This window comes from Hippoglossus hippoglossus, chromosome 3, assembly GCF_009819705.1.
Source record: "Hippoglossus hippoglossus isolate fHipHip1 chromosome 3, fHipHip1.pri, whole genome shotgun sequence".
In the NCBI taxonomy this organism is placed as follows: Eukaryota; Metazoa; Chordata; class Actinopteri; order Pleuronectiformes; family Pleuronectidae; genus Hippoglossus; species Hippoglossus hippoglossus.
The window spans coordinates 26969144-26982334 of record NC_047153.1 but is presented as its reverse complement, the minus strand read 5'-3'; the positions used below and the strand labels follow the sequence as shown (position 1 = coordinate 26982334).

Genomic DNA, 13191 nt, shown 5'->3' with positions numbered 1-13191 from the left:
ATTGACTACTATCTCAATACTGAAGGCTATGAGTTTGCAGTATTGAAAACAACTGCATGCCTAATGATCGTAGGAATGCTCTGTCCATTGCAGTTTTTAAAAACAGATTGAATACTTTTTTATTCACAAGTGCCTTTAACTATACTATTTTACAAGGCCATCCCATCAATGTCTTTATTCTATTTTTTTATTTTTTTATTTGACACATTTTTATTGACTTTATTTGTATTACTTTTCTCCATCAACTTATTCTAAAATAAATTTACACTGATTATTTTTATTTATTTCATCCCTTTTATTTTGCTTGAAACTGTACTGTAATTTCAAATTTTACATTGATTTATTTTAATTTTGTCTCTGTGTTGTTGAATCTACCTCTTTGTATGAAATGTGCTTTATAAATAAGAAAACTGCCTCACTTTGCCTTAAAAGGACTAATCCATCATAACCCTGTCACAGTAACAGCAACATCTACGTAGATCACTTTAGACAGTTCAAGTTTATCTTGTGTACGACTGTGCCTCCCTGTGGGAAACACTGGTATCACAATTGGCTTGGTGAACCTCCAGTCTATTGTGAAGATTTAACATCTGCCCAGTGCAAATCCTCTGCTGGTAGTCATTACTCCAGTTTGAGGTTAACTATTTAGAATTTTAAAAAGCTCTTTGACAGAAGACAGTTATTATTGGTGGGATGAATGTTTCTAATCAGCTTCAGTAACAACAGTTTTGCTACTGAGATTAGAACAATAATCATTCTAGTCAAAAACTCACATGAAGACAGGATCTTTGAATAGAATCCTACCTTTGGTTTTAGTGGCACAGCATAAACAGGTTCTGTGAGTGAACAAGTGTCCCCTCTATCAAGTGTTTGGTAGATATGGTCCTCCCTGTCCTCTTCATCCTCTTCATCCTCCTCCTCCTCCTCCTCCTCATCCTCTTCCTTGTCTTCCAGCTCCCTGTCTGAGTGGTCAGAGGAGAACAAGTGTCGCCTAACAGGCAAATTTGTCTCTGACCATCTGTCCCTGAGGAGGATAAGAAGATAATATCTCAAAAAGAATAATGGAGGAACATTAGCTTCAATTTAAATTCAATTTCACTTTTCTTGGAGGGAAAAACTAATAAAACATTTTTAACGTCTACTAAATTTATTTCTCAAAGCAAAATTCATATTCAAGAAGCCATGAAAGAGTAACATTGAATAAGCAGAACCAAAATCAAGACCCTGAAACCGAAGCAGTTAAATGGATATCAGCCATTATTAATTTCATAAATTCCACTGATGTTTTCCTATTGTGACATATCAAATCTCCTCAATGACAAATGAGTAAGGGATTTTAAGGCTCACCACAAGATTATGATTTATTGATATGAATATTTTCTGCGTCACGAGAAACAGATGGTTGGGTACAGAAAAAAAACACGGCCTATATTCTTTATTATAATGTAAAATGTAATATTTTTGCATTGACATTCAAATCCCACATTTAGATACAGCTATTTTACTCTTCCAACATTTCTACATTATAGGAGCTAAAATTATTCTATTACTGCTATTCCTAAAAGAAACCACAGAACAATTCTGCACCATTGTGATCTATTTGGGACCAACTTTCTGCTCTGGCACACTTGACCAACATATCAGATTTACGTGAAGCCTTCTTGTGTAGATAACATCATTTATATGCAAATCTTGTCAGTCTAGTTGTGTCAGATTTATTTACATGTAGCACATTAAATGATGAGTCAATGTGCTTTAAAATAATGACAAAGGAAGGCAACACAAGCATGGACAAAAACAGAAGAAGTAGGCTACAACGTTAAAAATGTATTCTGTAGAAAAGAAAAACAGAGAAGATACTTTAAAAACACATAGATAAAGTAAAATGATGATAGACCTTATCAGAATCAGAATCGGAATGAAGCTGAATTAAAGGCAAGATTAAAAAAGTGTCTTGTGATAATACTGATGTTTTTTTCAGAGGAGGTTTACCTGGTGAAAACTGCTGTGCTGATGTGCGGTTCAGAAATGAAAGACTCTGAATGGTCACTCTCAGAGAAAGACCTTGGTCCGGCAAGAGGGATGGCCCAGGTCTGTCCAGTGAGCGAAGAAGACAAGATGGCTGCAGCTAAAGCTGATCTGTGGATGAGAAGACACAATTCATATGAGGAGACACAGACACTTTGTGTAAATGGTAAATGCTCTGTATTTTATAGTGGTTTTCTAGTCTTGGTGAAAACTCAAAGAAGCTTACAGTGTAGTTTTGCTATTCACTTATTCAAACAGACATTCATACAGTGTATCTATGTGCAGCACTTTCTCGACCATCACTCAAACATTACATTACATTTCATTTCATTTAGCTGACGCTTTTATCCAAACCAACTTACAATATGTGCATTCAACCATGAGGGTACAAACCCAGAACAACAAGAATCAAGAAAGTACAATTTGCTTCAAAAAAGCCAAACTACAAATTGCTACATGTGAGTGCCATATAAGTGTAACTAATTTTTTTTCTTTTCTTAACCAAGGTGTAGTCAGAAGAGATGTGTCTTTAGTTTGCGGTGGAAGATGTGTAGACTTTCTGCTGTCCTGATGTCAATGGGGAGCTCATTCCACCATTTAGGAGCCAGGACAGCAAACAGTCATGATATTGTTGAGTGGTTATCTCGCAGTGAGGGAGCAGCAAGCCGATTGGCCGATGCAGAGCGGCGTGGACGGGCTGGGGTGTAAGGTTTGACCATGTCCTGGATGTAGTCTGGACCCGAGCCGTTCACAGCACGGTCAGAAGTGATCCGTGCTGTGGCACAACCATCATGAACAATTTGGGGTTCAGTGTCTTGCCCGAGGACACTTCAGCCAACCGCCTATATATAGTGTGTATCATGTTTAACATGAAAGCACATCGTTTATTTTTTCTAATCTTGATACTTTCGTTAGATGTGTTAAAAACCTTGTTTCACATTCAACATGTGGTATAGTGTGATTGACCCAACAACACAAATGTACCCCTCATCAACCCCTCTATTTTTAAAGGTTCAGTGTGTAAGATGCGGTACATGCAGAAGATTATAAAAATACAGGTCTTACAGAAAACAATGAGACGCAAAAGAACAAAATAGGGGTTAAACTAGTGAGGAGCGTTAGTCACCTGGGTCTCTCAGGTGAGGGATCTGGGCTGCGGGGGGGTGGGGTACGAGGCACAGCAGGTTTAGGAGCAATAGAGGCAGCAGGGATCAAACCAGGGGCTATATGCTTCTACACAACACACACGTAGGGATTAGGTAAAGGAGAGGGTTAGCATAACATAGACATAACATAGGCATACTGTAAGACACACTAACACACACTATGTGGTTCTATGGCAATGATTGAGAAGGAAAGCTAATAATAATAATAATAATGACAATGTTAAATGGTGCTTTACAAGGAACAGACAATGAGAATAAACACTGAAACTGAGGAAAAGCTAAATAAGAAGAGAACAGAGTCAAAGGTCTGATCTGATCTGAACGATATGCTCCACACTGACATGTTTATACAACAGCCTGAGGACTTATTCTGCTGGAAACACTCTGTGTATCAGTCACTACAGATCACATGTTCATGTTCACTTGAACTGATTCACCGACTGACAGCAGATAAACACTGGGCAATAAATCACTGTTTTAATTTGGGTGAACAAAACTAATACCATACACCACAAGATAACGCACGTTAGCTTGAATGTAGAGTCAGCTCGGGTTCATGTTATCTCCACCAGAAGTATAAACACTGAGCCTGTTAGCTAGCTATAAAGCGTCATGTATTCCCTGAACGACTCCGAACTTACAAACGCCTTGTCTTTGTCCCTCTGAAGTTTTTTCAACATGGTGTCAAACCAGTCTTGGACGTTTCCTTCAGCTGAGTTACTGCCCCAGTTTGAAGGGAGACCAGTTCACCGCGCGGTCTTTCAGCCTGGAAGCGTCAGGAAAGCCTCTGTCATGTCTCTCATGGTCTCTCCCGCTGGGACTCACGATATGAAGCAGCCTTCACCAGCTGCTGGACTCAACAGGCTGGTCAACAAACAGTGCCTGGATCCAGACGCTACACAAGCTGGAGACACGTCCAAACAACAGGAGCGTTGATTGGCTAAGAGCGAAGCAGGAGGCCAATCAGGGACTGACATAAATCACCTAGCAACGGTGCCCTTAACAACAGGCGGACCGACCAACAGGCGGCGGTATCGTTCCATTTAATGATAAACTCTTTCTTTCTTTCTTTCTTCAATAAAACAAACGTGATATTTATACCGCAATGTGTAATATACAGTAAACCCAGTATGAAATGTAATACATAAAGTACCCACTACACACATTACATTGTTGACCATTCAAATATTTATTTTATTTTTTCAATATGATTTAAACTATTTTTAATAACTAAACAAATCTGACAAATAAAATTGTATTAAAGATCCAGATTCAAAATTTCTTAAATATCTCCATATTTATCACAGTAGATCTTCAGAATGTTGGTTTTATGTATAAATATTTTTGATGTAACATAAATCTGTGTAGTTAAACCCACTCTGTGCAGGCAATTGAGAAAATATACTTTGTTAAAAAAGGGTTTCCCCCCCTTTGGCTGTAAATCATCAGAAAAAATCAGTGTGTGTTTTATCAAGTGCTGTCCTTTGCCCGGAGGAATGGTTGAAATAAGAATCCTGTAACCGAAAGTCAACAGATTTGATTCTTGCAATATTCAATTGTCCTGCAGAGACTTTACCCCTTAGAGGATTCATCTCCAGCTGAACCACACACACGTACCGGGCATTGTAGAGCGTCTGATGCTATGAATGGTATGGATGAAGAAAGGCCTGCTGGGTAACATTTTTAATCACATGGTGTTTCTCTTCTGCTTCTATGGTAGTGGATTAGGATGCCATGTGAGCTCAGACCTGACTTTAAACAGTTACAAACCCATGAGTGTTGACTGAGTGCGTGTCGGCTCGCTGAGGCCTGTGGTCAAACTTCATTCCAGTCATTCCCAACCTGCTCGACAGTTTCAGCCAATGAGCTGCACAGAACCACTCGCATATTGAAAACAAACCCAAGAAACTTGTTTTGCCCCCATTTTATTGACGTTTGAGTTTACACACATGACACAAAGACTTACCAACAATGCATTTACACCACAGTTGCTATGAGTACAGATAAGAAGCAAAGGCAATCTGAAACCTCAGAAGAGCAGGAAGCATAACCCTCTGCATATACACCAAGGCGTTTAAGATCACCGTGCACTGTGAAATGAGTGCAAAGATCTGTTTAAAACATCTTACCTCTGTTAGCACATTTACTTGGCACTTACTAATACGAATCATTTACTGCACTTCCTTCATGATTTAGTATAAATGGCACTTCAGACACCATTAAAAGGTAAACAGATTGTTACATCTTCTCAGTGTTACTGTCTAAAAACATTTACATTTTAAAATATCTTTACAAAGACAACATGTATCAGTATATACGTTCCCCAAAGGATTAAGCGAGGCTAGTAAAATACATTCCTCAAAGACACCAACCAAGAAATCCAACGTGCAAAAATTCACAACTTGACCATTCACAACTACTTCTGAAACCTACAACATACAGGTAAATATATATTTTTGTGTGTACTTTTTTTCGTTACATAAATAATTTGATTATCAAATGTGTATAAGAATCTACTTTGTAGATAAAGCCATAGTCCAACACTGCAAAGTGTCAGGTGAATGTTGGATGTGACGAGGATTAAGACGAGTAGAGACAAATAGAAACCTGACTGCGGGCTTTGATCGAAGTCACTGTTGGGTGACCAGCTGTCTGTGTTCAATGCAGTCTGCCCACATTCTTCCCTTCTGGAGGTAAATAACCTTTTAACTGCATGACGATTCACATTACTACAGACAGACAGCTCGTGCTCGTCTTACCAATGGACAAACTACCAGACAGTGGCAGCACTGATGAGGTTAAGAATAGTCAGGTAAAGGTATGAACAGGCAAAATGGGGATATGGAGGCATTTTGGTTTGTGGCATGACTGGTACATTAAGCAGAAATGCCAACATTTCCATTTCCAACGAGTACCAGGCAACAAAAATCCTCAAAGGCTGTCTCACAAATACAAAAGTGACATTAATATGGAATCAAAGTGTGTATATATACATTTTTTAGCAGCTTATAGAATATTGCATTCATCAATTCTCCACAGACAAAAAAAACAACTGCACAGCTAATTTTGTTTCCCTCAATCACTGTTTAACATACTGCAACAAGGTTACATCTACATATCTATTGAGAAAATATATGTATTCTTTCCCCCAAAAAATGATCAGTGTCCACTGATTGCAACAAATATTGTGGCAATGACCAACGCCTTTGCATGTACAGTATGAAACATTGTATTAAGGATACACACAGGACATAACTGCCCAGTGTGCAGCTACATCAGTACACAATGGCACTAAAAAGGGATAAGCCACATTAAAATCACTCCCCTGCAGTCGAGTAGAGAGAACGACGCTGGGTGTGTTCTTGCAACTTTTGTTTTCGTCCTTCAATTTGTCTGGAGCGTTTCTTCCAGAAAACACAGTGAGATGACAGTTTCACTTAGAAACCTGTCTAAGTGCTGTATATATATATAGACATAGCCTGGAATTATAATTTTTTTCCCACGGTGCAGTTGTACTGTGCTGTACGCAGACTGGCATGGTACACAATGATTTTCCATTATGTTTTAGTTTACAGTCCAGTTTACTTCAGGTACTTTACTGGTGAGGTCACCAGTATGCAGTATTGGGCACAGCCACTTTCCAAGGTAGCTGGCAGTGATGTCACATTGTTGACACACAAGCTACACACACTACTGCTCAATGTTCCAGTGAAAACACCAAAGGGCACTGACACTGTACCATCGCAGGTCCAGTTTGCGTACAGCACAGTACTATCTGCAGCCATGCTCGGCTCAGTGTGGATACTGCACAATGTCTGCAGACGATCAAAAGGTCTGCGGCTGGTTCAGTACAGGACGCTGTCGTTGTAGGAGCTGGAGCTGGGGAAGGTGGGACAGGGTTTGTTCCAGGGCAATGTGCCAGAGTTGTCTGCCGTGGGGAGGCTGAGTGTGCTGGCGCTCTTTAGCCTGTTCTTCAGACCCCAGCTTAGGAAGGACGACTTCTTGGTCACTTTGCGGGTTTTGGAGTTCTTGTCATCGTCGTCGTAGGCCAGACAAATCATGGAGTAGGTCTTCGGCAGGTTTCCACAGAAGGTGGCACTCTTGGTAGGCTTGATGGAGAGATAGAGAGAGAGAGACAATTAGTGCTTTATTCAGTAATCTTTCTTATTATTATCATCATCATCATTACCAGTATTACTAATCAAGGGTAAGATCAATCACACTTCCTCTATGTCCCATTGATTCACAATTTTCTTTCACTCTCCCTGCCTCTTCTAATCAGCTGACTGTCCATTGTTTATGGTAATCCAATCAGATTATGCCATGATCACAATCAGACAATCATGTCTTTGCTGCCCTGTGAACCCTCCTCCTCCCGTCACCATTAGTCTCCATGTCCGGGGCCCTGGTCGAGCTCAGCTGAGTCATCTCATCTCATCAGATCCTCAACATTCTCTAGATCCCATAAACCATCATCAGTGTCTAGACCCTAGCAGGGGGTCCTATACTTTGCAGCCGCGCCCCCTTTCAGCCTTGATGGCATCGCAAGGGGTCTAAGCATCACTTTTATTTCTTATTGTCAAGTCAATATATTTTATTCATTCTTCAGATAAAGTCTCTCCTGATTGAACTATTATTACCAAGTGCTGCTATCATTGCTGCTGTTATCAGTAATAACATTAATTATATCTATAAATATCACCGTTATTATTGTCATTAAAACGACCAATGACTTTGCATAAATACAACAACTCTTCCTGGTCTCTCTCACTGTTTGAGAGACGACTTTTCTCTTTTCTCTCAGTGAGTAGGAAGAAAATAAGGCGTGGCCTACCATGGCAGGATTGCTGTCCATCATGCTGACCACTTGGATGTCGATCCCCTCCTCGTCCACATCCTTCAGCAACCGCATCACTTCGCTCACGCTGAACCATTTGCAGTCAGTCTCGCCCACGGCAATAATGTAGTCGCCTTCTTTGAGCCCATCGGCCTGAGAAAGACATTGAGGTAGAAGAGGCGTAAAGAGAGGAGGGTTATAGTGAGGAGTCCTGATGTTGTGGCAGCGCAGAGTAAATGTTTACAGTGGAAGGTTTGTTTGAAAGACTGGTTCACCTACTTTCCTTCAACACCCTGGAGGTGGAGGGGATCAGCAGAGAAAACACTGAGGTTTAGTCCCAAACAAAGTAGGGAATTAAAACTTCGTAGTGTCAAGAGAACATTATTTCATAGCTGTGGGAAATCTGTCTTATCTACACGTTCTCAGCTATTTCAGTCCAAAAACTCAATCTGAGTTTGCTTGAAGGCGGATCGGCAACTCTAGAGAATCAGTTGGTTGTAAAATAAATCCTGTTGAATGCAGCATTAAACGTTATAAAGAGTCTGACCTAGTTAAGCTTATGCAATACCACTTGACTGTTTCTCTGCATAGGCTGTGGGGCGTAATAAGAGTCTGCTCATTGTCAGCACCTCTTAATGAGCAGTCAGACTGGGTTAATACTCTGATTCTTAATTCAATTAGTTGCCAGAGTGGATGAAGAGGGGGGGGGGGGGGGGGGGGGGGGGGGGGGCTCAAAAACACTTAAAAGGCCAAAATCCTGTTTCGGTTTCGGAGAGTGACTTTAATTTATCAACAGTTCTCTGAGCAAATAGGACTTTGTGATTTGAACTTATTTCATATTCAGTATGCAAACATGCTTGACTTTTTAAGCTGTTAAATTCCACTCACTGCTGGTTCATGCTGGTGCACAGAGTTCAGATTTAACAACCTTTGCATCTGGCTTTTGTTTAAGTTTGTCAGTGGAGAGTACTGAGCTGGGCCCCTGCTCCAAAAAAAACCTGTTTGTTAAATTATTATTATTACAGCCCGGACATAATGAAAACTCTGTGTTGAATGAGTTCATCAGTTAATGAAGATGAGAGTAAATCATAGTTAAGTTAAAAAGTGTCAAAAAGACAATTAAACTGCATCAGAGAACTTTGATTGTATATTTAATGATGATGCGTGTGATGATTTCAAGTCTCTGCAAGAGAGCATGATGTTTATACCATACTGACATTCACTGAAACTAAGAGCTGAATACATTATAGAAAACTTAATCTTGCCCTGTTCTGTGAAAGATAAGGAGGATAGTTTAACCTACAGCAGCTGGGCATAGCGGGTCCAACGAAACCACCTGGACTGGGGATTCTCCTTTCAGGGTGAAACCCAGGTCTCTGTCTTCTGGGCGGAGTCGTAATGTCCGTGGGGCTGTCCACCGCTGCTTGGCGGAGAAGACGGACAGAGGGCCCTGAGAGGAGAGATTAAGGAGATGCACTGTTTAATATGGGTACTGGTTTGACATTTTGGTGAAGGCGCCATAATAATACCTGTATATATGTGTACATTTCAGCCCCACTTCACAGGTGGTTCAGGAAAGTCACGTGACTATGCACCTTATTTAAATGACCACTCTCACACAACAGATCCTCTTGGTTTATAAGTTTCTATATTTAGTGAACAAGAGATTTTTCTGTTTTATTACTCACAGGCACAGTCACTGTTTCTTTGGGGAGAAAAAAGAGGCCTCAGTGTACCAAGTGACTCATATAAAAACATTCCCAACATACTTTGTTTGACATGTTGAGTTGTAGATACACAGAACCTGCAGTATTGTATACATTAATAGACGTCTAAGAATTTGTCAAACTGTAAAAAATACTGAAAAGTATCTTCTTTTCTACTCCAAGGAGATTGAGGTTCGTCTGTATTGGTTATTTAGTTAGCAGCATTACTCATAAATCATAGAACAGAAATTTTGTTATGGGGTATGGCATGACCCCAGGAAGAACCTGTTGAATTTCTGATCCAGGATTTTTTTTTGTCTTTCTTTAACGTCTGAAAATGGGGTGTAAACATTTTTCTTGATTTCTTCGGGAATTATATGTGAACCTTGACTGTAGATATATTTGAGGAATATCCATGAGTTTATGAAATTTCTTATGGATTTAAATCGAGTGGATTCAAATGTGATTTCATAAGGGTGTAGGCTTCTTTCAGACATTGTATAGTAACAAATAGGGCTTGAAACCTGTAACTACCACCAATGTGTAGCTGAGAAAAGTAATATAGCCTTAGTCATAAGGCTTGATTGAACTTATGGTGACTGTTGGGCCTATGCAGAGGTATGTGCTCTACTGAGTGCAATTCTAGATTAAAATGGTTTGAAAACAAGCATTTTCAAGACAAATATTTGATATTTGTACTTTTAAAATTACTTAATTGAGTAATCTATTTATTTTCTAAAGTATAATACTGACTAATAACTTCTCCACTAAACAGAACTGATCACAAACATATCCTACGTTCCCATTTAGACTGCTGAAGCCAACTGTTGCCTTGCATTAATATACTTATCTGCTGGGAAAATCTCTGCTCCAGTAAAGCCTGACAAACAGCATTGCCTCTCCTACCACTTCAATTATCACCATAGCAGTTGTATGGAGAGATAGTGCAGGATTTATCTGTTCAGTCTCGCAGTGCCCTGCAGATCCCAAGGGATTACTGTCTTGCTGCTGAGACTGTTAATGAAGAGCAAGGTACCAGAGGGGGAGTTATTCAGAGATTCTTACACCTGCTGCCTGGGAACAAGCTCTGTTCCTTAACCTCCATAACAGTTGTCTGCTTAGAAACCTGTTTGTCTTAAGATTGAAGCCTATTTTTATTGTTATACTCGTGTTAAAAAGACGTTCAATTGCAAGTATGCAAGTTTAGTTTACGAGGATGCAGACAGAAGATTCCACTTCCATTGACAGAATATGCCAGTGCCCTCTCCCAGCCACCACCATAATATGTGTCCAGTATAATAATATGACCCCAAACAAACATTTTAGTATGAGCCATACCAAAAGAGATCAAACCCCAAGCTTTGGGGATATTTCAGAAACCAGCTTAAGATAAGTTCAAATAAGCAGGAAGGACTTCATGATAGATTTTTATTTGGAAACTTCAGCTCCTGCCATCTGCCTCTAAATAAATATCACAATAACCTAAATAGAGTTCAAGCCAGTATCCATGGTTAGTGTTAGTTTTGCATTTATTGCTCTGGGTGGAAGTCCAGGAGGCTTTAGGAAGAAGAGAGGACCAAACGTGCCAAAGCTTCCTCAAGTATCACACTTGGTTGGTTGTACTCAGAAATAACAACAAATTGACTCTAGGTGTTAAAAACATGAAAACTTTGATTTCAAATGATTTACTGAATAAACCAACCAACATGTACAAAAAGACAACAGCATTGTGAGTGGAAGAAGATTAGTAACCCACATACCAGCCTCTGGAAAAAGTCGGTGACTTTCACCTTTGTGGTTGCCGGAACCTCCATTTCTGCTTTGTGCTCTGTCTTAGCTAAGGAAAGAAGGGGGGAGAAAACAAAGCTGTCATTCTACAGTGTTTACTGTCACAACCACATTTTAAACAGTAGCTCGGCAGAGAGGCGGGCCGGGAGTTGACAGTGTAAACATTACATCATCTGTGTCTGGAAGCAAACGTCACTTATCACATCTGATTGCAGCTGGTGTGCTTCACAATACAGCAGAGTTTTTATGAGCTGTTTCCTGAGAGACGGAGCTCACACATCAACAACTCGACTTGAGTGTCATTTGTCAAGTGTTTGTTGTGGGGACTCTAAGGTGACTGGTCAGTTTCTATGTTGACCCCAGAGAGAATAGTCGTCACTCAAGTAAAGTTAACAATCATCCTGATGCTATCTTCACTTCTCATGTTTACTTTAACAGGATGTTTATATTGATTGTGGTGCTGCTCTCTCTTTAAATCCCTTAATACCAGTGGTGGGATGTACATTTACTTCATTACTGTATTTATGTTCCTTTTTTGGATCTGCATTTTACTAAGTAGATTTATTTGAGGTAATTACTCCACTATATTGTTCACAATGCATTGCATAACATTGTATATTCATTTTGTTTCATTTTTAAAAGTAATCAATAACGAGAGGGGAATTGGTCCACTGATCCAAGCAGCGCTGGCCGCTAACATTAGAGCTTGCCTCCTTTAATGAGAGTAAGGGTCAAACATAAGCTAATGCAAAGAGTACATTTAGTCTACTTATTTGTAGTTTTACAAAATAAGTAAAATGTTTCAGTACGTCCTCCACCGCAGCTCAACACTCACAGATGATGTCGGGTGCCTCCGTGTAGTCTGTAAATTCTTCCTCGTTCTCATTTTCGCTGAACTTGTTGAGCGAGCGCTGGTGACTGGCTCTTAAAATGTCCTCCAGGATCTCCAGCTTGGTCAAGTGGTGGCACAAACTATAAATCCTCAGAGCCTCTTCGTGACCCAGGATGGCCCGTCTGATGTGTGCTTTGCCTACAGAGAGGGAGGAAAATGTATTTATAAAATGGATGAGGAGAGGGATACAGGGGAGAGGGGAAGAGAAGAAGAGAATGAGGAGGACAGCCACGAGGACGGACAGAGATAAAGAGGAAGTCAGGTCAGGTGTCAAAGCAACTCTTTCTGCTGTGTTCTACTGTTTACATTAGCTGTCCTCTGGGTGTTCACTCTTACCAATGCGCTCACGTTCTTCTTTGTTCTTCAGGATGTCCAGAGGAGAGCGTCCCTCGGGAAGGCGATCATAGACCTGAGACAAGGTCTTCTCCTGCTGGTCCTCATCATCACTAGGCCCCACTGCACACACAAAGAACACCAAGAATTAATCATATATTATATATATGACAAATATCACAAAATATTATATATATTTATCCATTCATCCATATATTATCTATACCACTTATCTTTTGAGGGTTGCAAAGGTGCTGGAGCCAATGAGAAATATATATATTTTTACCTCCACCAAATTTGATTGCTGTTTGTCTCTTAGCAGGATTATGCAAGAGCAACTGAACAAATTTTCTCAAAATTTGTATGAGGGTGGGGAATGGGCCAAGGAAGAGCCCTTTAACTTTCGAAGTGGAAGCTATTAAGAGGGCCGAACCATAAACT

The 13191-nt window shown here is 40.1% G+C and overlaps 2 protein-coding genes across 12 annotated transcripts in view; both read right to left on the bottom strand.

The window, feature by feature from the left end:
- cep89 (centrosomal protein 89) overlaps positions 1 to 4000 on the bottom strand; it is a 57850-nt gene extending 53850 nt beyond the window's left edge. For all 10 annotated transcript variants that reach the window (XR_004612188.1, XR_004612181.1, XR_004612190.1 and 7 more), the window contains exons 1-4: positions 3836 to 4000; positions 3155 to 3261; positions 1993 to 2139; positions 805 to 1024 (exon numbers count right to left, since the gene is read on the bottom strand). Coding sequence is in view for 4 of the 10 variants with exons in the window: in XM_034570892.1 (XP_034426783.1) it covers positions 805 to 1024; positions 1993 to 2139; positions 3155 to 3261; positions 3836 to 3874 (513 nt within the window). In the remaining 6 variants the exon portion in view is untranslated. The remainder of the gene's footprint in view (positions 1 to 804; positions 1025 to 1992; positions 2140 to 3154; positions 3262 to 3835) is intronic.
- A 1101-nt stretch (positions 4001 to 5101) lies between these two features.
- rhpn2 (rhophilin, Rho GTPase binding protein 2) overlaps positions 5102 to 13191 on the bottom strand; it is a 33739-nt gene continuing 25649 nt past the window's right edge. The window contains exons 10-15 of one of the 2 annotated variants that reach the window (XM_034571040.1): positions 12754 to 12873; positions 12361 to 12555; positions 11528 to 11574; positions 9335 to 9481; positions 8029 to 8184; positions 5102 to 7303 (exon numbers count right to left, since the gene is read on the bottom strand). In XM_034571040.1, coding sequence (XP_034426931.1) covers positions 7040 to 7303; positions 8029 to 8184; positions 9335 to 9481; positions 11528 to 11574; positions 12361 to 12555; positions 12754 to 12873 — 929 coding nt within the window. In that variant the 3' untranslated portion in view covers positions 5102 to 7039. Of the gene's footprint in view, positions 7304 to 8028; positions 8185 to 9334; positions 9482 to 11497; positions 11575 to 12360; positions 12556 to 12753; positions 12874 to 13191 lie in introns of both variants that reach the window. The other variant, XM_034571030.1, reaches the window with a different exon arrangement.